The sequence below is a fragment of the Siphateles boraxobius genome, unplaced genomic scaffold, assembly GCF_051911475.1.
Source record: "Siphateles boraxobius isolate OS27281-9 unplaced genomic scaffold, OSU_SipBor_1 32, whole genome shotgun sequence".
NCBI classification, from domain to species: Eukaryota; Metazoa; Chordata; class Actinopteri; order Cypriniformes; family Leuciscidae; genus Siphateles; species Siphateles boraxobius.
In genome coordinates this window covers 1,586,124-1,609,336 of record NW_027508942.1, presented here as the reverse complement: position 1 = coordinate 1,609,336, position 23,213 = coordinate 1,586,124, and the positions used below count along the sequence as shown (strand labels likewise).

Genomic DNA, 23,213 nt, shown 5'->3' with positions numbered 1-23,213 from the left:
GCCAGAGTTTCCTTTGCCGCTGGTCCTGCGCCAGAGCCCGCTGTTCCTGCGCCAGAGGCCGTTGGTCCTGCGCCAGAGCCCGCTGGTCCTGCGCCAGAGGCCGCTGGTCCTGCGCCAGAGGCCGTTGGTCCTGCGCCAGAGGCCGCTGGTCCTGCGCCAGAGGCCGTTGGTCCTGCGCCAGAGGCCGTTGGTCCTGCGCCAGAGGCCGTTGGTCCTGCGCCAGAGGCCGTTGGTCCTGCGCCAGAGGCCGCTGGTCCAGAGTTTCCTTTGCCGCTGGTCCTGCGCCAGAGTTTCCTTTGCCGCTGGTCCTGCGCCAGAGTTTCCTTTGCCGCTGGTCCTGCGCCAGAGTTTCCTTTGCCGCTGGTCCTGCGCCAGAGCCCGCTGGTCCTGCGCCAGAGGCCGCTGGTCCTGCGCCAGAGGCCGCTGGTCCTGCGCCAGAGGCCGTTGGTCCTGCGCCAGAGTTTCCTTTGCCGCTGGTCCTGCGCCAGAGCCCGCTGGTCCTGCGCCAGAGGCCGTTGGTCCTGCGCCAGAGTTTCCTTTGCCGCTGGTCCTGCGCCAGAGGCCGCTGGTCCTGCGCCAGAGGCCGTTGGTCCTGCGCCCGAGCCCGTTGATCCTGCGCCAGAGTTTCCTTTGCCGCTGGTCCTGCTTAGCTCAAAGCCCTCTTCACTGCTGGTCCTGCCCAGCCCAAGACCCTCATTGCTGCCGGATCCCCCCTTTCCTGTCAATTTCCCATTAAAATTTTTGGGGGGCGCCCACCCGAAGGGTCCTCACTGCCATGGCCGCCCGAAGTGTCCTCACTGCCATGGCCGCCCGAAAAGGGTCCTCACCGCCATGGCCGCCCGAAAAGGGTCCTCACCGCCATGGCCGCCCGAGGGCCCCACAGCTCCGCCTTGGAGGCCCGAGGGCCCCACAGCTCCGCCCTGGACGCCCGAGGGCCTCACAGCTCCGCCCGGGACGCCCGAGGGCCCCACAGCTCCGCCCTGGCCGCCCGAGGGCCCCACAGCTCCGCCATGGCCGCCCAAAGGGTCCTCACCGCCATGGTTTTCTAAATCATTATGAATCTTGAACGAACACAATATTAAACATGTTAAAATACTTTCTTTTTTTAGTTCACAAAATTTACAAGTACATTCAATTTATACCTTTTCGACAAGTGTAGCCAGAAAAATCTATTTCGTAAGATACTTGTTCGATTTTGTTATTGATGCATAATAGAGTCATACTGCCAAATACAGAAGAAAATTATTGGATTACGATACACTTTATTTGAATGTGTCCCTGTTACAGTGTAAAGTACTGAGTAATCATACTTACTATTGGGTTTGAGTAGGATTAGGGTTTTGGGTTACACTTTATTTTAAGGTGTCATCAGTGTGATTATATTTTTAAGTAGCCTACTGACTAATAATAATTAACAACATGTACTTCCTATAGGGTCGGGTTAGGATTAGGATTTGGTTGAGGGTTAATTGGATGTAAATATGCATAATTTACTGTTTATATACAGGTGCTGGTCATATAATTAGAATATCATCAAAAAGTTGATTTATTTCAAGAATTCAACTTGACAGGTGAAACTAATATATTATATAGACTCATTACATGCAAAGTGAGATATTTCAAGCCTTTATTTGTTATAATTTTGATGATTATGGCTTAGTGCTTATGAAACCCACAAATCAAAATCCCAGAAAATTAGAATATTACATGACAGTATCACACAGTAATTACACAGGAATACCATGGTCATTGAACCAAAATTATAACAAATAAAGGAATAATGAAATATCTCACTTTGCATGTAATGAGTCTATATAATATATTAGTTTCACCTGTTAAGTTGAATTCTTGAAATAAATCAACTTTTTGATGATATTCTAATTATATGACCAGCACCTGTAAGTATATGTAACATATGTAACAAGGACACTGTAAAATAAAGTTTTAGAGGGTTTTGTTTAGGCTTAGTTGTATGTAATTAAATGCCTAATTTATAGTTATTACTATTGTAAATACATGTAACAAGGACACATTAATAAAGTGTTAAGAGTATTTCCTTATAACCTTACTACTACTACCTTTGTCCAGCATGTTATTGGACAACAATGACCTCCAAAATACGCAGCACCACCCCAATCTTTCATTGTCCGTTTCAAACGAGTCCTTATTTTGAGATTGGCTAAAAGGAGTGTCAATCAGCTTCTCTGGTCCCGCCCCCTTGCTCAAATATCAAGCGGTGAATGGTCAACATACAGGCTTTCTGCTACTGTCTGCTCGTGCTCGTAACCACAGACTTCATCTGGACCTGGACGCGGATGCGTGTGTGCTTGAGGAACCTGTCCGCAATAACCAACAATAAAACACCCGCGGCGTTCATGTCATCGGAGAAAGATGCTGTCGGCTTCGGTTAGCACGTTTTACCTGGGCGACCGGAGAGTTTGGTCGATGTGACATTGCTTGAGGTTTTTTTTGTTGTTCTGGTCCTGGACGCAGAGCAGCGATTGTGCGGTGAGAAGATGATGTTGAGTCGGCTGATGAGTGGCAGCGTCAGAAACCTGGAGCGAGAATACATGTGTACGGTCAGACTGCTGGATGATACGGAGTATACCTGCACCATTCAGGTCAGTCTCATCAGCACAGGTGCTGCTGAAAAACAGCGATCAGCAGACCTTTTGTTGCAGGCTGGGAGAAGCGTGCGCAGTGGGGTTTAATAGCAGGTGCCAGCAGCATCCCCCCCTAAATCCGGCAGGTTACTTCTGACTAAGTGCTGCAATGCTCGTTTGAATCGAAAAAGTATTACAACAGATTGTTTTCGGGCTTGTTTTGCTCTCATTATGAATATATTGTTGATGATGTGTTGCATTCCCATAAATCAGAACACAACACACTGAAGTACTGCTGCTGCTGCTATACTGGAATCTGGTCTGTTTATTTAAATAGCTTTGTGTATTTTAAACGACCTGTTTCTTTTCTATAAGCTCTGTAAGGGCACTTTTAAATATGTTTGGACCCATAATGGGTAGGTTCAAGATGGTTTGGGAACGTCCTGAGGGATGTTTTGGTGTGAAGGAGTAGTGTACTTTTATATTAGGTGTCTTTAACTACTATGCACTTACATAAGAACAATTATTCTTCGTTTACTTTGTATACAGTCCAACCTTTATAATGGGAGTGAATGGTACCATTTTTTAAAAGCCCATAACAATTGCATCCATCCATCATAAAAGTAATCCAGAGGGGGTAATAAAGGCCTTCTGAAGCAAAGTAATGCATTTTGTAAGAAAACTATCCATATTTATAACTTTATAAACTATAGTTCTGGTCGAAGAGGGAACTCTGACCTGATGTGATAATTATAATTTTTTGGTGAACTAACCATTCCATATAAAGTGGCACCAAATCTGTCATTATTTACAAAAAGTCTTTTTTTCTGTGGAAATCAAAAGATGTTCTACAGAATGACAGCTTCAGGAAGAAAGATACAAATTCTGCATCAGCATCACTCTATGTCTGGACTGAGTATCTGAGACTGTAGTAAGTCTGTAGTGATGTTTTATCAGGACCGACTTGAGAGGATCTATTTATGAAATGCATGTGTCCCCTATACAGTTTATTATCATAGTATTGGAATTGCTCCATAAGCAGGAAAGTGTTGTATGGATTCTGGTACTATGTCAACACTACACATCCATTAATAATGTATGCTTTGGTCTCCAAAACTGCCCCTTGGGCGCTTGTAAATCAAGCAGTTTAGTAAAGCAGCACGGATGGCTGGCTGCTAAGCACTGGCTGGACAGGACTCTGTGAAATCCGGCAGATTATGGGAGGTCTGTTACTCCGGGATGAGCTGAGGGTTACATCATAAACACTGGGGATACGGAAACAACCAAACCCACTCACTCTTTTCAATTGTAGCTAGTAGATTTTTCTCAATGATCCATGTCAAGCCAAGTCAAGTCACCTTTATTTATATAGCGCTTTTTACAATACAGATTGTTTCAAAGCAGCTTCACAGTGATAACATAAAATAATACAACAAAGTTTGTTTCTAGAAGAAAATTGCGTCATTGTCCACTTTAAGTAAGGCAGATCAATAATATTGTTGAATATTAAATGTCCCCAACTAAGCAAGCCAAAAGCCAAGGCGACAGTGGCAAGGAACCGAAACTCCATCAGTGACAGAATGGAAAAAAAAACCTTGGGAGAACCCAGCTCAGTCAGGGGGTCAGTCCTCCTCTGACCAACGAACGAACAGTGTATGATTATGATTCAGGCAGCATTATAGGTCAGAAGTCAGATTGGATCAAAACATTCACAATATTTATCCAGTTCTATCTGGTTGGAAGTCGGAGTCATCACGCCGGTATGGAGACGAGTTTGGTGAGGATCAGTGCCAATGGCTTTCGTGTCGATGAGGCCTTCACAGGGGTGATGAGGCTGGCACTTTAGGGATGCGTTGTGGATGGGTCCAGGCGCAGGTCCACCATCTGATCTAGATACGGCCCTGATCCGGCTGATCCTTTCGAAACAGAAAGACTAACATTAGTGTAGATGCCATTTTTCTTTTAATATTACGAGTACACCAGGTGTTATAGGAAGTGTCCCCGGTTCCGGCTGACCTAATCTATGCAGCCTAATAATCATTTAACTGATTTGAATAATAGAAATGTATAATGTTCTATATGAATGCCAGGTAAAAGAGATGCGTTTTTTGTCTTAAACTGACAGAGTGTGCCTGCTTCCCGGACAATGTTAGGAAGACCAAAGTTTCAAAAGTTAAGGTGCAAAATAGGAGAAGGATCTACCGCCAGCAGTCACTTTTGATATTCTAGGTATCATCAACTGGCCATAATTTTAAGATCACAGTAGACGTGAAGGACTATAATGCGTGTTACGCTGTTAAGAGCGAAGTAAACACTGTTTATGATTTGTTGCGTTTATCCTCCTGCTGTTTCTTCTGTTTCCTCTAGAGGCTCCGTGGTGTCCCGCTGGCTGCTGATTGTGGGTTGGGCCACCTCTATAAAGACGCCTTGTTTGACGTCCGGGCTCTCTCTCGCTCTCACATCCCATTCGCTCTTGCCGGCAGACGGAGCACAGCTCCGCGGTGCCTCGCTGGCACGGCTCGTTATGTTCCTTGTTGTGGTTTTGGGTGTTGATTTAATGATTTTTATTTGACAAGCACATTCCCGGTAGGTCAGTAAAATCGACCTGTTGAAGGGTTACTGGCAAGTTCCGCTGACACTTCGGGCTAAAGAGATCTCAGCCTTTGTGACGCCAGATCACTTTTTAAAGGTCGCTCAAGTACTGGGAAGCTAAACCATTTAGTGCTTTGTAAGTAATCAACATTATTTTAAAATGTATATGATTTTTAATAGGGAGCCAATGCAGTGTTGACAGAAGTGGGCTAATATGGTAATACTTCCTGGTTTTACTAAGAGCTCTAGGGGCTGCGTTTTGGACCAACTGTAGTTTGTTTGTTAAGCGTGCAGGGCAACCACCCATAAGAGCATACAATAATCTAGCCTTGAGGTCATGAACGCATGAACTAACTGTTGCGCAATTTTCATTGAAAGCATATGTCGTAATTTAGATATATTTTTAATATGGAGGAATGCAGTTTTACAGATGCTAGAAACGTGGCTTTCAAATGAAATATTGGTATCAAAGATGCAACATTAGGCCTCATAGTAGTTTTCCCATTTCACATTTCTTTATTGAAACATTACTTGCACTTGTAAAGGTCATTTTTATATAATATTTTGCAAGTCTGTTTTATTACCCTGCTGCCCTGAAGAGAAATACTAATTATCCACAGTTTAAATTCCTTAGCCTATCTGTTTTTGATGAACATTGTTGGAGTTTTTACAGGGACACACAATTGACATTGTGATTTGGTGTGTTTTGCCTATTTTGGTAGGAATATTTTAGCCTGGCTAACGTCAGACCCAGTCTCATTGAGACGTGGGTCTGGGAACCACATTCTTTTTCTCGTATTTTAGGCTTGGTTTACGAATGCCCAGAGCCGTTTATTGGGTGCTACGAATGTCTATCAAATGCGCCTGTACGTAGCTCATAGCCAATCGTTTCAATTATACCAGATGACGTATGTAGAGCGACAGAAATTAGACGAGGAAGAAGACAATGGTTCAGAGATTTATGTGTACACGATGGCGTTCAGCAACTATTGCCGTTTTTGCTGCATCGAAAGGTAACTTTGCGTCTGCTGTCATGTTGGATCCATAGATATTAACAAACTGCGTCGGTGTGTCGCATAGACGTCGTCATCGTCTTGCTGCTCCCCCCCCGTTCTGTGATTGGTCCCCTCGCTGAGGCGAAAATCTGGTCCATGGAATCCAGACTGCCTCGCAAGGCAGCATGGGGAAACCCAGGCTAGGAATATTTATGAATTTTTCATAAAGTTATGTTGTGTAATGTCAAACATGGAAACAATTAGCCCCAAAACTGTCATGATACTGTATACAAGCTAATTATTCTATTAACTTCATATAAAGAAACAGAATGCATAAAACTATAGATTAAGTTAATGCAACAGAGATGTTCTCTTTTGTTATTTTTGGGATCCCTCAATTTTCTTTCCAAAAAAGCAGGGATACTTATGTAGTACATATTTATATTTATACTGTGTATATCATTACTTTATGGCATTAGTACATGTTTTTTTATGTTTATTTTGTTTTTTAAATTTTTTAAAATGTGACACGTTTGAGAAATTTTGCTTATGACAAGAGTTTTCAAATAAAATCCTACACAATATTCATATTAGTGATTGACCGATACAAGTTTTTCAGTGGTTGAACCTTGAATTATATTATATTTGGTTTCCTAAGTCCTAAATATGTGGTTAAATCTTTCCAGGTTTTTTAGCTGGCCATTTTTTTAATGAATAATATCAATGAACAACAATGATAATAATAAAAAGTTGTTTAATCAGAGATAATTAACCGAGACAGATGTGATTTCTTTTAAACGGAGACTCATGCACACATTTTGTCTTGTATGGAGCTGTTTGTCTTTCTTGGAGGAAGCCTTTGTTTCGTGTGTAGCTCGAAATGAAACGGGAGCCGGGAGATCGCTTTCTATTACAGTCAATCTGAGAGCATCCTATTTCTCAGCCTTCAGAAGTCTGAGAGGACTGTGGCTCCTAGATGACACACACACTCCCTCAGGGCTTTCATACGGTTTACACACATCAAGACAATCGTTGCGTGTTAGAGAGGATTAGAAGAAGGAAAAAAGGGAGGAATTTTTCAAGAGCCATCCGAGTGAAGAACTGCCTTTATGAGGAACGAGTTTTTGTTTTATTGCCACAATCCAACATTGTGTTGACTTGTTGATATTTAAAGGCCTGTTCTGGTTTTACAGTACAAGCGAAAAAAGCTTTGAGTAAAATGGAAAGGAATATCAAAATGCAGGAATGATTTCTCAATCCTTGTGATGATAATTCTGAGTAATCATGTTCTGATGGTAACAGAGTTGGACTGGTGACCCAAAGGTTGCTGGTTTGATTCCAGTACCGGCAGGAATATGACTGAGGTGTCCTTGAGCAAGGCACCTAACCCCCAATCGCTCCCCGGGCGCCACTCAAGGCTGCCCGCTGCTCCGGGTGTGTGTATCCACGTTTGCAGTGTGTGTGTGTGTGTGTGTTCACTACTCTCTGCTCCTAATGTGTGTGCACTTACTTGGATGGGTTAAATGCAGAGGTCAAATTCCGCCATCACGTGTCACTTTCACTTTCACTGATGGCACTTAAACGTGTCTTTTTCTTGGCTCACTGAAATATCTGACGACATCCTATGTAATACTGTAAATGTGGATGATTTTACCTCTTGTCTTTTAAATATAGCACAAAAGTACAAAAAGGTAGATTTTGGTTGACAGAACAGTAGCACTGAACGATATCATTACTTTATAGCCATTATTATACTTTTGTGCTACAGATTATTTAATAAAAAACTGTTACATTTGTGACAAAAACTGACAGCTGTAATTGCCGCAAATTCACGGTGACAATTATAACATTTATTTCATTTTCAGTGATATAATGTACCAATAATATACCAAATGTACTAAACTTCCAAAAGCTGCTTTTTAACTCAGAATGTACGTGATAACCATCATACAGGCGGTAAAACAGAAAGCCACATGATGAATCAGAATTCATGCACAGTGTACATAATACATGGCCAGTTCTCACATAGTGACAAACATACACACAAAGACATAACAAAAATGATGGAATAAACGTTACATAACAGTCATGGTAAATAAAAACCCACCCTAATGCTAATTAGACGTCAAATGTGAAGTCACCCTAGGACTTCAGGTAATGTTTTACTGTTTTTTCAGTTTAATTATATGATAATTCATAGTTTTTACTTGCATAAACCATACATTTGACTGTAAAATGACATGTAATACAATGCTAAGCATTTAAAAAAATTCCCTCTAACTTTTTTTCTGTAAAGGTTACAAACATTTTTACAGTAAATTTTATTTTATTTTATTTTACTTGTTTTAATTTAATTCATTCATTTTAATTTGTTGAAATAATTTTAGTTAAAATAATTTAGTAACACTTTACAATTAGGTAATAATTCATTAACTAACATTATTTACAGTTTCAATACATTTGTTACAGTATTTATTATTCTTTGTTAACGTTAGCTTATAAAAATCCACCTGTTCATTGTCAGATTTTTGGAAGATTAGGTCCATTTAATAATAAAATCAGAGACGACTTTTGATTTTAATAATGAGATTAATAAAATATTAATAAAAGCTTTAGAAGCATTTTTCGTTGTTAGTTCATGTTAACTAATGCAGTATTGTAGTTATCTAATGTAAACAAATGAAACCTTATATTGTATAAATATATTGTTACCAATAATTTTTTCCCAATTAGCCATTTAACAACTTAAAATGAACAATTGTCTTCCTTGCCAAAAGTGCGCCTTGTCTGTTCTCAAATATTTGAAGTAAACATTGGGCAAAATTGTATATATTGTGAATATATTGTCATTATTTTGTCGTCAGTATCGGCATCAACACTACTTTAAAGTAAATCATAGAAGTTTTTCTCTGCTATTTTGAACCTGTTTTGTTGAATCTGTGAGTGCTGATTGTATCGGTGGGCCGTGTGTGTGTGTGTGTGTGTAGTGAGTGTCAGGCAGGGAGGTGAGCAGCCAGCAGCAGGTGTGTGTGTGTGTGCCGTGTGCAGCAGTGCTGTGTTGACGTAATGGAGGAGAGACTGTGACAGAGCATGCAAGCTGCCAGCTTTTCTTCCTCTGCAAGGATGTGGCCAGGGGAATAATCCACAGAAGCTTGAGCAGCAGAGGTTGAGAGTGCACAGTCATTGTTTATCGTCCTTTCTGCCCTCCGCTGCTCCCTCTGTACTACTGCAGGCCTGCCAGCTCGGCCCCGGGGTTCAGGACACCTACTCCGGGGGAAGGAGCAAGTGAAAGGCGGAACTAGGTCAGCCTTTTATTCTCTCCCTCCCTCTTTACCCCAAATATCTTGTTCCCACTATGCTGAGATTCAGTCCCTGCAGGAAGTGCTTTCATCGTTTCCTTTAAAGCTCCCCGGTGGCTTCAGACCTGCTTGTGAATTGGCCTTGCTTGTGTGTTTCTTCTGACAATCAGCAAACACACTCTTCATATTTTGCAGCATCTCGGTGAAGATTGCTTCACTTAATGCCGCTAATGTGCTTTTCAAAATGCCACCCATGTTTCCATGCTGGAACGATCGTGAAACTGAAGGTGTGATGTGGGGAAATTAAATGTGTTAAGTGTAGCATATTGCAACTAATGTGATGCTCAGAAATGCTGACTATACAGATTTCATTTACATCGCCTGAAAATGAATTAAAATCTTCCTCATGTCATTACAAAAACATTACATTTTGTCGTTTCTCTCAAACCCAGCAGGATGATGATGCTTCCATACAGGGCAAGTATATGATGACCAGGGGCTGGCAGCCTTTAAAAATTAATACATTGTATAACAATAAAGCATCATAAATGTACCATAACAATAATCCATATGCCTGTTGCACTATATTCCATGTAGGGCTGCACAATATTGGGGAAAAAACGGACTTTGTAAGTTTTTATTTATTGATTTGTTTAGTTTTTTGCAACAAATACATTACTGCTATATTGAGAAAAATAAATGTTCTAAATAAAAACAGAAAACATTTGAAAAGTTTTTGAAAACAATATTTATCATCTTCTTTTAAACTACAAAAATGGAAAAACTTGTCTGTAGGCACGTAGTGTTTCTTTACAAAGTGACATCGCCAATACTGGCCTGGCAGAATAACACATTTTTTCACAAAAAAGCATTTTTTGAGTGATTTTTCGGCGTTATCATCTGTACATGAAAATGCGAAGGAAGAACGTTTCAGTTTTCAGTACATCTTTGTCGTGTGAACGTATCGTTAGTTCCCTATCGGTCAGTCACTACAACGTAGGTCATGACTGACCAATAGGAATCTCGCTAGAGAGGCCAATCTACTTCGAGTGAAACTAAAACAAGCCAATACACATTGGCGTGCAATCATTTGCATCAGCTGCGCGCCCTCGTTAGCGCGGGTATAAACGAGCAGCTGGTGCGATTGCACACTAGCTTTTTGCTTCGGAGCCAAGCACTTCGTATGCTGAACAGAGTGAATTTGAAAGCAAGCCTCTTCTGGATCTCTCCACTTTGGTGCGGGCGTGACGGCACAACAGCGCGAGCGGTCTTTTTCTCTTCTCTCTCTCTCTTCTTTGTTTGTTGTTTTAAAACTGAGCAAACAAAAAAGCTGTTTTCACGGCTGGTAAGGTGCGCGGTTAAAGCGCTCAACGGCCGTTCTTACGGCTGGTAAGGTGCGCGATTAAAGCGCTCAACGGCCGTTTTTACGGCTGGTAAGACCAGCGAGAGAGAATCGCGCACAGACAGGTGCACATTCCTGTCTGTGTTCGCTGTGACCGTTCCCCTGCGTGCTTCAGCACCAAGGAGAGCAGTCTCTAAAAGAGCTTACACAGATAGTTTGCGTCTTTTTCAAGATGACATTCTATCTGTGTGTTTCTGGATGCGGTCGTTACCTGGGGTCGCGGGATGGTCACGATCACTGCCTTGTGTGTCTGGGCCTCGAACACGCACAGACAGCGTTCGTGGATGAGTCATGTACCCATTGTGGGAAGATGACCATCTCGGAGCTGAGGTCGAGACTCACGTTCCTGCAAAGGGGCGGAGTCCCCGTGCCTGCACCTCGTTCCAACCCCCCTTCGCGGGTTGCTTCGGGCAGTGACACGGGTGACCTGAGGATTACAGTGAGCGCGCTTCCTTCGGGGAACCAACCCCCTAGGAACCCTCACTCCTCTCATGCTCCGCAACCAGTTGAGCTGCCAACGGAACGTTCTGGACCGTCCTCGAGATGTGTACCGGTCGTTTCGTTCGGCGCTCCCTGCGACGACCAGATGTCGATCGCTGCATCGGAGGGTGGGTCAGACCTCTCCGCGGACGACGGCTCGGAGCCGCTGCCTCCTTCAGGTGTGCCAGCGGTGCCCGAGTCGGACCCGGAGATGATGGCCATGCTTTCCCGGGCCGCCAACAGGATCGGGCTCGTGTGGAACCCTCCACCGTGTCCCGAGCCCTCGAGGTTGGACGATTGGTATCTCGGGGTGGCGCGCGCTGGTTCTCAGCAACCCACCCCAGTGCCTTTCTTCCCGGAGGTGCATGAGGAGCTCACAAGGACGTGGACGGCACCTTTTACTGCCAGAAACCGTCTCGGTGGATCCTCCTCCCTCACCACCCTTGATGGCGGGGCAGCTAAGGGATACACGCGTATCCCGCCAGTGGAACGGGCCGTTGCTATGCAACTGTGCCCTAACTCCACTTGGCGTGGAGAACCGTGTCTTCCTTCCCGGGCTTGTAAGTACTCGTCGGACCTGACCGGCAAGGCTTACAAGGCCTGTGGGGAAGCTGCCTCTGCCATGCACGCCATGGCGTTGTTGCAGGTTCATCAGGCCAAGGCACTGAAGGACCTGCACGAGGGTGGTCATGATCCACAAGTTCTCCAAGAACTTCGTGCCGCAACTGACCTCGCGCTCCGTGCGACGAAGGTCACTGCGCGGTCAGTGGGTCGTGCGATGTCCACACTGGTGGTCCAGGAACGCCACCTCTGGCTGTGTCTGGCTGACATGCGGGAGACCGACAAGATCAGGTTCCTTAACTCCCCCGTGTCCCAGACCGGCCTCTTCGGCGACGCGGTCGAGAACTTCGCCCAGCAGTTCTCGGCTGTACAGAAGCAGACTGAGGCCATTAGACACATCTTGCCGCGGCGGTCAGCTGCTGCCTCCACCCCACCGCCCGCGGCTCCTCGGTCTGCTCGTCGCCGTGGGCGTCCGCCTGCGTCTCCCCCTGCTCCCGCGCCGCAGCAGCAGCCTCCATCCAAGCGGCACCGTGGAGCCAGTCGCAGGCAGGGCGCCCCGCCCGTCCAGGCCCCCGCCAAGAGGGGCGGCAAAGCCAAAGGTAAGCGGCCCTAGGACGGGTGACCCAGAGGTGGAAGGGACTGCTCTCCAGGAGACGATGACTGCATCGCTCCCTCCCCCGGAAGAGGGCCGGGTGGAAAATCCTTTGTTTCGTTTTGTTTGTGTTCCGCCGCTGGCCTTAAAACCAGCGGTACCCAAATTTTCAATAAAAGAGCAGTTTCTATCATCTCTGGGTCCGAAGAGGGCCCGGAGAGTAGTGGGGGGGTCAGAATCCTCACCACTCTCATCCGCCTCTTCTATCGCCAGCCGGCAGCTGCGTACGGTCCGAGAACGCCATCGAGCCGCCTCCCGCACCTCCTGCCCCGTGGAACCAGGTAAGTGCTGCACAGCACACTCAGACCCCGCTACGGGCCGCCTCCCAGAGAGAGCCTCCCGAGCTGCGTCCCTTTGTTCCACCTCGCTGCCCCACCTCGGGTACGCCTACGGTCCCTTTGGTCCTGCTTGTACGGTCTCTGCGAGCCTGGTTAGCGCTCCCCAGGCCGTCTCGCTGGCTCATTCGAACCATCAGGCTCGGCTATGCGATTCAGTTCGCCCGGCGTCCCCCCAAGTTTCGGGCCATCCACTCCACTACAGTGAGAGCAGCCGATGCCCTTGTCTTGCGTGCGGAGATCGCAGTCCTACTGGCGAAGGATGCGATAGAGCCGGTCCCTCCAGCCGATATGAGGTCAGGGCACTACAGTCCCTACTTCATTGTACCCAAGAAAGGTGGTGGGTTACGACCGATCTTGGATCTGCGAGTTTTGAATCGGAGCCTCCACAAGCTACCGTTCAAAATGCTCACGCAGAGACGCATTTTCGAATGTATCCGTCCCCAAGATTGGTTTGCAGCGATCGACCTGAAGGACGCGTACTTTCATGTCTCGATTCTTCCTCGACACAGGCCATTTCTGCGCTTTGCGTTCGAGGGTCGAGCATATCAGTACAAAGTCCTACCCTTCGGGCTGTCCCTGTCCCCCCGTGTCTTCACGAAAGTCACGGAGGGGGCCCTTGTTCCCATGAGAGAACAGGGCGTTCACATCCTCAACTATCTCGACGACTGGCTCATACTAGCACACTCTCGAGATCAGCTATGCGAACACAGGGACCTAGTGCTCAGGCACAACAGCCAGTTGGGTCTTCAGGTCAACTGGGAAAAGAGCAAACTCTCCCCTGTGCAGAGGATCTCTTTTCTCGGTATGGAGTTGGATTCGGTCGCCCAGACAGCGCGCCTCACAGAGCAGCGTGCTCAGTCGGTGCTGAACTGCTTGAACACGTTCAAGGGCAGGACAGCGGTCCCACTGAAACTCTTTCAGAGGCTCCTGGGGCATATGGCAGCAGCATCAGCGGTATCCCCGCTCGGCCTGCTACATATGAGACCGCTTCAGCACTGGCTTCACGGCCGAGTCCCGAGATGGGCGTGGCGTCATGGCACTCACCGGGTGGCAATCACACCGGCGTGCCGCCAGACCTTCAGCCCGTGGTCAGACCCCTCGTTCCTGCGGGCAGGAGTCCCCTTGGAACAGGTGTCCAGGCATGCTGTGGTATTCACAGATGCCTCTGCCACCGGCTGGGGTGCCACGTACAACGGGCATGCAGTGTCAGGGGTGTGGACGGACCCTCAACTGCGTTGGCACATCAACTGCCTCGAGTTGCTAGCAGTACATCTCGCCCTGACCCGCTTGAAAAGACGGCTACAGGGCAGGGACGTGCTGGTCCGTACGGACAACACTGCGACCGTTGCGTACATCAACCGACAAGGTGGTCTACGCTCCCGTCGCATGTCGCAACTCGCCCGCCATCTCCTCCTCTGGAGTCAGAAGCATCTGAGGTCGCTTCGAGCCATGTATGTCCCCGGCTTGCTAAACCGTGTGGCCGACGAGCTATCACGAGCTGTGCTCCCGGGAGAATGGCGACTCCACCCCCAGGCGGTTCAGCTGATCTGGAGAGAGTTCGGGGAGGCTCAGGTAGACCTGTTTGCCTCCTCAGAGACCTCCCACTGCCAGCTGTTTTACTCCCTGACCGAGGGAACACTCGGCACGGATGCACTGGCACACAGCTGGCCCCGGGGCCTTCGCAAATATGCGTTTCCCCCAGTGAGCCTACTTGCGCAGACACTGTGCAAAGTCAGGGAGGACGAGGAGCAGGTCCTTCTGGTGGCTCCCTATTGGCCCACCCGGACTTGGTTCCCAGAACTCATGCTCCTTGTGACAGTCCCTCCCTGGCCCATTCCTCTGAGGAAGGACCTTCTGACTCAGAGACGGGGCACCCTATGGCACCCGCGTCCAGACCTCTGGAAACTCCATGTCTGGTCCCTGGACGGGACGCGGAGGTTTTAGGTGACTTACCCCCTGAGGTACTTAACACCATCACTTCAGCACGGGCGCCGTCCACGAGACGTGTTTACGCCCTGAAGTGGAACCTGTTCGTCAAGTGGTGTTCTTCTCGCCGAGAAGACCCCCGAAGATGTCCGATAGGGTCTGTGCTTTCCTTCTTGCAGCAGGGGTTGGAGCGTAGACTGTCTCCCTCCACCCTCAAAGTACATGCTGCCGCTATTTCAGCTTATCACGACCACATAGATGGCAAAGCAGAGGGAAAGCACGACCTGGTCGTCAGGTTTCTTAGGGGGGCGAGACGATTAAATCCTCCTCGACCCCCCTCCATACCCTCTTGGGATCTTTCCCTGGTGCTTCGAGCACTTCAGGATGTTCCCTTTGAGCCTCTGCAGTCAGTAGACTTAAAGCTTCTTTCCATGAAAACTTTGCTGCTGGTTGCACTGGCCTCTGTCAAGAGGGTAGGAGACCTGCACGCATTTTCGGTCGACGAATCGTGCCTAGAGTTCGGGCCGGGTGGCAGCCACGTGGTACTAAGACCCCGGCCTGGCTATGTGCCCAAGGTTCCTACCACTCCCTTCAAAGACCAGGTAGTGAACCTGCAAGCGCTGCCTTTGGAGGAGGCAGACCCAGCCCTGGCTTTGCTCTGTCCCGTTCGCGCTCTGCGTATGTACGTGGACAGAACTCAAAGCGTCAGGACCTCAGACCAGCTCTTTGTCTGTTACGGAGGCCAGCAGAAGGGAAAGGCTGTCTCCAAGCAGAGGATGGCCCACTGGATAGTGGATGCCATCGCCTTGGCTTACCAAGCACAAGGCGTGCCCTGCCCGCTCAGGTTGCATGCACACTCCACGAGAGGCGTTGCATCCTCCTGGGCGCTGGCACGTGGCTCCTCGCTAACAGATATCTGTAGAGCTGCGGGCTGGGCGACACCTAACACGTTCGCTAGATACTATAGCCTACGTGTAGAGCCGGTGTCCTCCCGTGTTCTCACCCTAGACGGGTAGAAGCACTGAGAGGTCTGGCTCTGTCGGCTTGCTGCACCCTACTGTGCACCCTTATTGCTCCAGAGTAAAACCTGTTGAGTCCTCCAAAACCCCTCGGCCCGGACTTGGCGGAGCGTCCGGCGCCAGGCCCTTATCCGCTGAATCCTTGAGAACCGGATCTGGGCTGGGTTCCATTTGTGTGACCCTACGGGGATCCCATATGTGTATATTCCACGGCTGCTCCTATCGGAAGCCCGTGTCTTTCCCTTGGGCTAAGTCACCCTTTATTTCATATGCAGTACAGCCTTCGGCTAGTCCATATGCATTTCCACATAACTCTTTGAAGAAGTGGCTTCCGCAGCGTTCCTTCCTAAACAGAAAGGGCACGCTTTCCCAGTGTTATCCAATATCTCACTGTATGGTTTATTACGGAACAACAGTGTCAGACTCACTCTGTGTAAGCCTCCGCCTATCGTCCTTCCAGGCAAGAAGGTGTAGAGGCTTGCACGGGGGCGCTGGATGGGGTGCAGCGGCTGTGGCGCTTTGGTAGGGATTCCTATTGGTCAGTCATGACCTACGTTGTAGTGACTGACCGATAGGGAACGTCTCGGTTACATATGGTAACCCTCGTTCCCTGAGGGAGGGAACGGAGACGTAGGTCCCGTCGCCACATCCGCTGCCGCCCGCCGGGGCGGCCAGCTTCTCAGGCTTGGCTCCTCAGCAAAAAACTAGTGTGCAATCGCACCAGCTGCTCGTTTATACCCGCGCTAACGAGGGCGCGCAGCTGATGCAAATGATTGCACGCCAATGTGTATTGGCTTGTTTTAGTTTCACTCGAAGTAGATTGGCCTCTCTAGCGAGATTCCTATTGGTCAGTCATGACCTACGTCTCCGTTCCCTCCCTCAGGGAACGAGGGTTACCATATGTAACCGAGACGTTAACACCTGCAGAGAAAATAAATAATATCAAAATAATTTTAATAAAAAAAATAAATAATAATAATAATTTAGATTTATAAATAATTTAAATAAAATTAATTTGGGAAAAACTTGAAAAATCTAAAGAAAAATGCATGCATAATCTTTACAAGAACAACTTGTGAAAAAGTGAAAAAGTGGAAAAGTTTTCATAGGCCTCATTTCCACAGTTTTTGACTTACTTTTTTTATACTGTAGTTGTCAATCATTCATCTGTACCAAAATTGAAAATATTTGTAAAAAAATTCCTGACGACAAAAAACATGTGGATAACTTATGAACGTATATGAAGGACTATGCGCCCATCCCTCGCAGCTTTGTTTTCATTCGTAAAGAAATTAAAAAATACTTTATTTTAGGATTCATTGTGGTTATTTTGATATTGTAAATCACTCCTAAATCTTCAGATCTTCTTAATGGACTAAAAATAAACTTAGACCTGCATCAGTCTTTTGCCTAAAAAGTTTGCCACGACTAGCATGACCCTAGATGTTCAGCTGGCATGAATTATGTATTGCCTCTCTATATCTGAGGGAAGAGTGAGCTCTCATCATAAGATGCCCTTGCAGAAGCTATTTGAATTTCACTGAGGCGGCAACTCTTCGCGTCCCTCTCCCTCGCTGTTGTTCTCAGTGATTGCAGGCAATTTACAAGCTCCTCACATCTACAGGTCACAGTGAAAAAAAGCACACACACACACACACAACCGCGGCTAGGCTGCAGTTAACAGTGAGAACATGATGAGAGTGTGTTTGTGCGAGTGGGTTGAGAGGGAATCAGAGAGAAAGAGAAACACAAATTAGCACACACATGTAGTAATTGTCCTCTAAACACAAACACAAATAATGAAGTATTTGTGTTTTTAAGGTTTGCCATGAATGTTATGTGCTTTTCTAGGTGTTATTCAATGGGTTCCTTGACTTTCCGGCTTCATATTCCTGTGAGGACATGTGGGCATCTCTACTTATCACTTCTTGTGTTCTGGTACCCTGGAACTCTAATTAGCACTAATTGCAAGTGCACTCAACCATGCTGAAGATGCATCTCTGAAACCCATCGCCATATTGCTCTTTCTAACCATAAAATGTGTTGAGGAAATGCTTTCGAGGTGCAGTCTTGCGTTTTACAGGAAAAAAGAATTGTGTTTCAGCCATTTGCGGAAGAACATGCTGTTATTTCTAGGTGAATGATCCCACAGTGTAAAACATGAGTGTGTTTACCATGCAAACAGCAAGTACTTTCCTCTCAGTTCACTCAAGCACAATTAGAAAGATTTTACAGGGCCTGCAAAGAAAATCAAGGCACCATCTCTCCATATGCAATTCCAATGTAGTTTTTTCCACAAGAGATTTATATATTGCATATATATATATATACTTTTTATGTATTTATAAATATGCTGCTGATGACACACACATTTTACATGAGAATGTTATGGCCCTGCTATGGAAGTCCAAGTCAAATTTTCTAGAAATGAGACAATAAAGCATATTCAATTAAATTCAATCATTTCAACATAACTGCAATATAATCGAATAATAATAAAATATATATTATAATAGAATAATAAATAATAATAACGTTAAAAATAAGTCATATTGCTCATATGCTCATAATAAGTCATATTGCTCATTCTGATCACTGACTGTCAATGGGTGGCAATATGACCAAATTCTTATTTGACGATATGAGTAATTTTATTTCACGATTAACGACATAAATAAAGTTTAATCAAGTCAAGTTTACCGTGCTGTCACTTTAAGACCAAACACACGGATCCATTATACTGATACACATCCAGTTTACACCCAGCTGTTTACTTTCACTTGAGACATTACTGGCTGTGTTTACATGAATACTCCACACGATGGGCATTTTGACATAATTTTCACTATTTAACCGCAATAACACGTGAAAGAGATATGAATTCGGGATGAGAGATGCGGCTTTCTGCGCTTATGCTGTTTCATCACACTGAAGTGTAAATAGTGCTATATATTTACATACTGCGATATAAACGATATAGTTAAACGATAGACAGTTTATACCTTGGTAACGATATATATATCGTCATACCGCCCAGCCCTAACTAAGATTTTTTAAAATTATTATTCTTTTTTTTTAATATAATTTGCTGCGATGTTACATTTGGTAGCCCTGATTAGTGAAATCTTTGGTCCCAAAAAATTCTGCTACACAAAGCTGTAAATTCACCAATTTTACCACTTTATCTGCAATTCATGCCATATTTTTGTGCTTTCAAGCAGCAACTACTTCTGATGATTGTGATCGTGTTTCTAAAATGGGGTTGAGCCCTGATTTACCGCCGCTGGTTCTGCTCTCTTTGGCCTCCTCCTCCATGTCAGAAATCATCTTATGAGAGGATGATGAATGAAATGAATGGCTCTGTAATCTCTTGGTGTTTTGAAAAAACAGCGTGTGTGAGTGAGTATGTGTGTCGGCTGGTTTAATGATTCAAGCTGAGCATGTGGGAGGTTGAAGAGGACTCGAGTAAAGAAATCTCACTCATAATAATCCCTGGCCCTTTAAGGAGCTTTATTTTGAACGGCTCAGGCTAAAAGTGGGATGTGTCTTCCACATCATGACTTTCTGCCTATCAGCCCCAGCAGCCAAACCCTTGCGTTGTGTAAATGAAAGACGTCTCCTTATAATTATGTTGCTACTTAAAGAAAAAAGCTAAAGTTGATAATCCTCAAAGTGAAGATGTCCGATTTTGATGGATGTCGATGTCATGGATGAAGTGGAGCTTGAAAAGCTAGTTATTGAGAATGCTCTCTTGCGTATATTAGACGCTCTATATTGTATTCTAACTCAAGTCAAAATATTACTGGTCTTCCATTTTGTATACTGTACTTTATAATGTGATGACTGAGCAAAATTTTTAGCGATTGACTTTTAGTGTTCTATTTTTACTTTATTGGATATTAATTTGGCTTGTGTTAAGAGCAAGTTTAATAATTAATATGTAGAGCATTCCTGTGTTTAGTGGATATTGTTTAGTACGTACGTAGTTGGCTGAAAAGGAATTCAACAGTAAGAGGCCGAGTGCTCGAATGGTCTCTGGGCTCTTCACAGTTGCTAAGGTGACTCCCAAACAACATGGTCAAATGTCTTTGCTAATAGTGTAGATGTCCCTTTGCACACACTGCAACAATAGGCAAATGGTCTTACACTGCAAATAAATAGATGGAATCTTGTTGTTCTCTCACTGACCTTTCTCACCAGTGGCTTGTAATGGAAACCTGCCAGTAATGTGGATGTGAGTGACGTTGTACAAAGACCTCAAGCTCTCAGTTTTTCCCCTGACCTCATTCTCTCTTTCCCACGCCATGCTGATGCTTCTGTCACCCAACTCTGAGATTTTGTTTAACTGTTTGTGAAATATTAAGGTGTAATATCTAAATCTTGGTGTCCTTTTCAGTTTATTTCTATTGTTTAAGTGTTCCAAAAGAATTTGTCCAGGTTACTCTGCCCTGAAATTCTTGTAATTTAATGCTGGTGATTTCATTGGTCGGCTTGTTCTTTTGGGGAAGCTCGACTCATTTCATTGGCTGGCTCTCAGAGCAGACCATAAACTGTCTTGGTTGTATTGGTTAATGTGCTCCTTTAGTGATTCTCTCTCTGTAAAACCTTTACTTAATTTCGCCATGAGCTCTTTGTATAATAGCACTCTTTCAGCATGGGAGTTTAGTGCTTCTAAACTTCCCTTATTGTCACCAAAAAGGAAGGAGTCGGTGTCTAGATTCTAACTTACCCTAAAGTTTTTAGTGATACCGTATAATCTCAAATAAAATGACGTGAAACTTGTTTATAAATGCCAGTTAGAAAAGGATTAGATTTCAGGTTTGTTCGCTGGAATCTGTATAGCAAGTGGGGCCATCACATGAACCATAAATAGGTGTGATTTAAATTGCAAAAATAAGTTTGAACATATCATTTAATATTTGACATCAAAAAGTTTTGTACCCTAGGGATTTGTTGATTATATACATGTGTTTTAATTACAAAGTAACCTTTTTTGATGCACTGAATATTGTTGCAAATTCTGCTAATTTTAAATGCTCATTTCTAGCCGTTATTATAAATTACAAATATAGGGAGTTACGCAATACTTTTCCCAACACTGATTATGGTATTATATATATATATATACCGGTACTGAGTTTGCACTTCACTGTTTTAAGGAATTTCCATTTTAAGGATGCATGTTCACATTTTGTCTAGAACTACAATAACCATCATAGTCACAACGTCTCTGCACTCACTCCTGATTTCTCTCAACATGAGGACAGGACAGCTGTCAGTCAATAAATGGGAAAACAAAGTAACCTGTGTTACTTATCTAAAAAAAGTAACTTCAGATATTTTGTTTTATATTTAAAAGTAAGGTGCTTCTTTACTAGTACTTGAAAAAAGGAGTCTGATTACGTGACTCATGTTACTAACTTATAGGTTACCTCAACACTGTATATATTAAAAATAGTATTACATGAACAATACTACGGGTCCTTCTCAAAAAATTAGCATATTGTGATAAAGTTCATTATTTTCCATAATGTGATGATAAAAATTAAACTTTCATATATTTTAGATTCATTGCACACCAACTGAAATATTTCAGGTCTTTTATTGTTTTAATACTGATGATTTTGGCATACAGCTCATGAAAACCCAAAATTCCTGTCTCAAAAAATTAGCATATCATGAAAAGGGTCTCTAAACAAGCTATTAAGCTAATCATCTGAATCAACTAATTAACTCTAAACACCTGCAAAAGATTCCTGAGGCTTTTAAAAACTCCCAGCCTGTTTCATTACTCAAAACCGCAATCATGGGTAAGACTGCCGACCTGACTGCTGTCCAGAAGGCCATCATTGACACCCTCAAGCAAGAGGGTAAGACACAGAAAGAAATTTCTGAACAAATAGGCTGTTCCCAGAGTGCTGTATCAAGGCACCTCAGTGGGAAGTCTGTGGGAAGGAAAAAGTGTGGCAAAAAACGCTGCACAACGAGAAGTGGTGACCGGACCCTGAGGAAGATTGTGGAGAAGGACCGATTCCAGACCTTGGGGGACCTGCGGAAGCAGTGGACTGAGTCTGGAGTAGAAACATCCAGAGCCACCGTGCACAGGCGTGTGCAGGAAATGGGCTAAAGGTGCCGCATTCCCCAGGTCAAGCCACTTTTGAACCAGAAACAGCGGCAGAAGCGCCTGACCTGGGCTACAGAGAAGCAGCACTGGGCTGTTACTCAGTTTTGCATGTCATTCGGAAATCAAGGTGCCAGAGTCTGGAGGAAAACTGGGGAGAAGGAAATGCCAAAATGCCTGAAGTCCAGTGTCAAGTACCCACAGTCAGTGATGGTCTGGGGTGCCATGTCAGCTGCTGGTGTTGGTCCACTGTGTTTTATCAAGGGCAGGGCCAATGCAGCTAGCTATCAGGAGATTTTGGAGCACTTCATGCTTCCATCTGCTGAAAAGCTTTATGGAGATGAAGATTTCATTTTTCAGCACGACCTGGCACCTGCTCACAGTGCCAAAACCACTGGTAAATGGTTTACTGACCATGGTATTACTGTGCTCAATTGGCCTGCCAACTCTCCTGACCTGAACCCCATAGAGAATCTGTGGGATATTGTGAAGAGAAAGTTGAGAGACGCAAGACCCAACACTCTGGATGAGCTTAAGGCCGCTATCGAAGCATCCTGGGCCTCCATAACACCTCAGCAGTGCCACAGGCTGATTGCCTCCATGCCACGCCGCATTGAAGCAGTCATTTCTGCAAAAGGATTCCCGACCAAGTATTGACTATTGAGTGCATAACTGAACATAATTATTTGAAGGTTGACCTTTTTTTTTTTGTAATAAAAACACTTCTTTTATTGGTCGGATGAAATATGCTAATTTTTTGAGACAGGAATTTTGGGTTTTCATGAGCTGTATGCCAAAATCATCAGTATTAAAACAATAAAAGACCTGAAATATTTCAGTTGGTGTGCAATGAATCTAAAATATATGAAAGTTTAATTTTTATCATTACATTATGGAAAATAATGAACTTTATCACAATATGCTAATTTTTTGAGAAGGACCTGTATTTTTTGTCTTACAAAATATCTCACAATTTATTTATTAACTTAGGTATAACTGGCACAACTGACAAAACAGAAGAAAATGTTTATTGTTTAGATCTGAAGCTCATTACAGCAGGAAGTAAATTGTAGTTAAGAGACACGACTTGGATAAAAGAGCCAGTCTGTCCCGGCAGTGGAGCAGTGCGGTCTGTTCCCTGGCTCAGTATTGCTCTGTCATCACTGCACCAGTGCAACTGAAGACACACCGTCTGTGACAAACTCACACCACTGCTCTTTCTCTG

At 44.7% G+C, this 23,213-nt stretch overlaps 1 protein-coding gene across 3 annotated transcripts in view; it reads left to right on the top strand.

Moving 5' to 3' along the window:
- Positions 1-2,253: 2,253 nt before the first annotated feature.
- Positions 2,254-23,213, top strand: part of frmd5a (FERM domain containing 5a) — a 130,860-nt gene continuing 109,900 nt past the window's right edge. For all 3 annotated transcript variants that reach the window (XM_077194443.1, XM_077194442.1, XM_077194446.1), the window contains exon 1: positions 2,254-2,621. In XM_077194443.1, the coding sequence (XP_077050558.1) occupies positions 2,517-2,621 (105 nt within the window). In that variant the 5' untranslated portion in view covers positions 2,254-2,516. The remainder of the gene's footprint in view (positions 2,622-23,213) is intronic.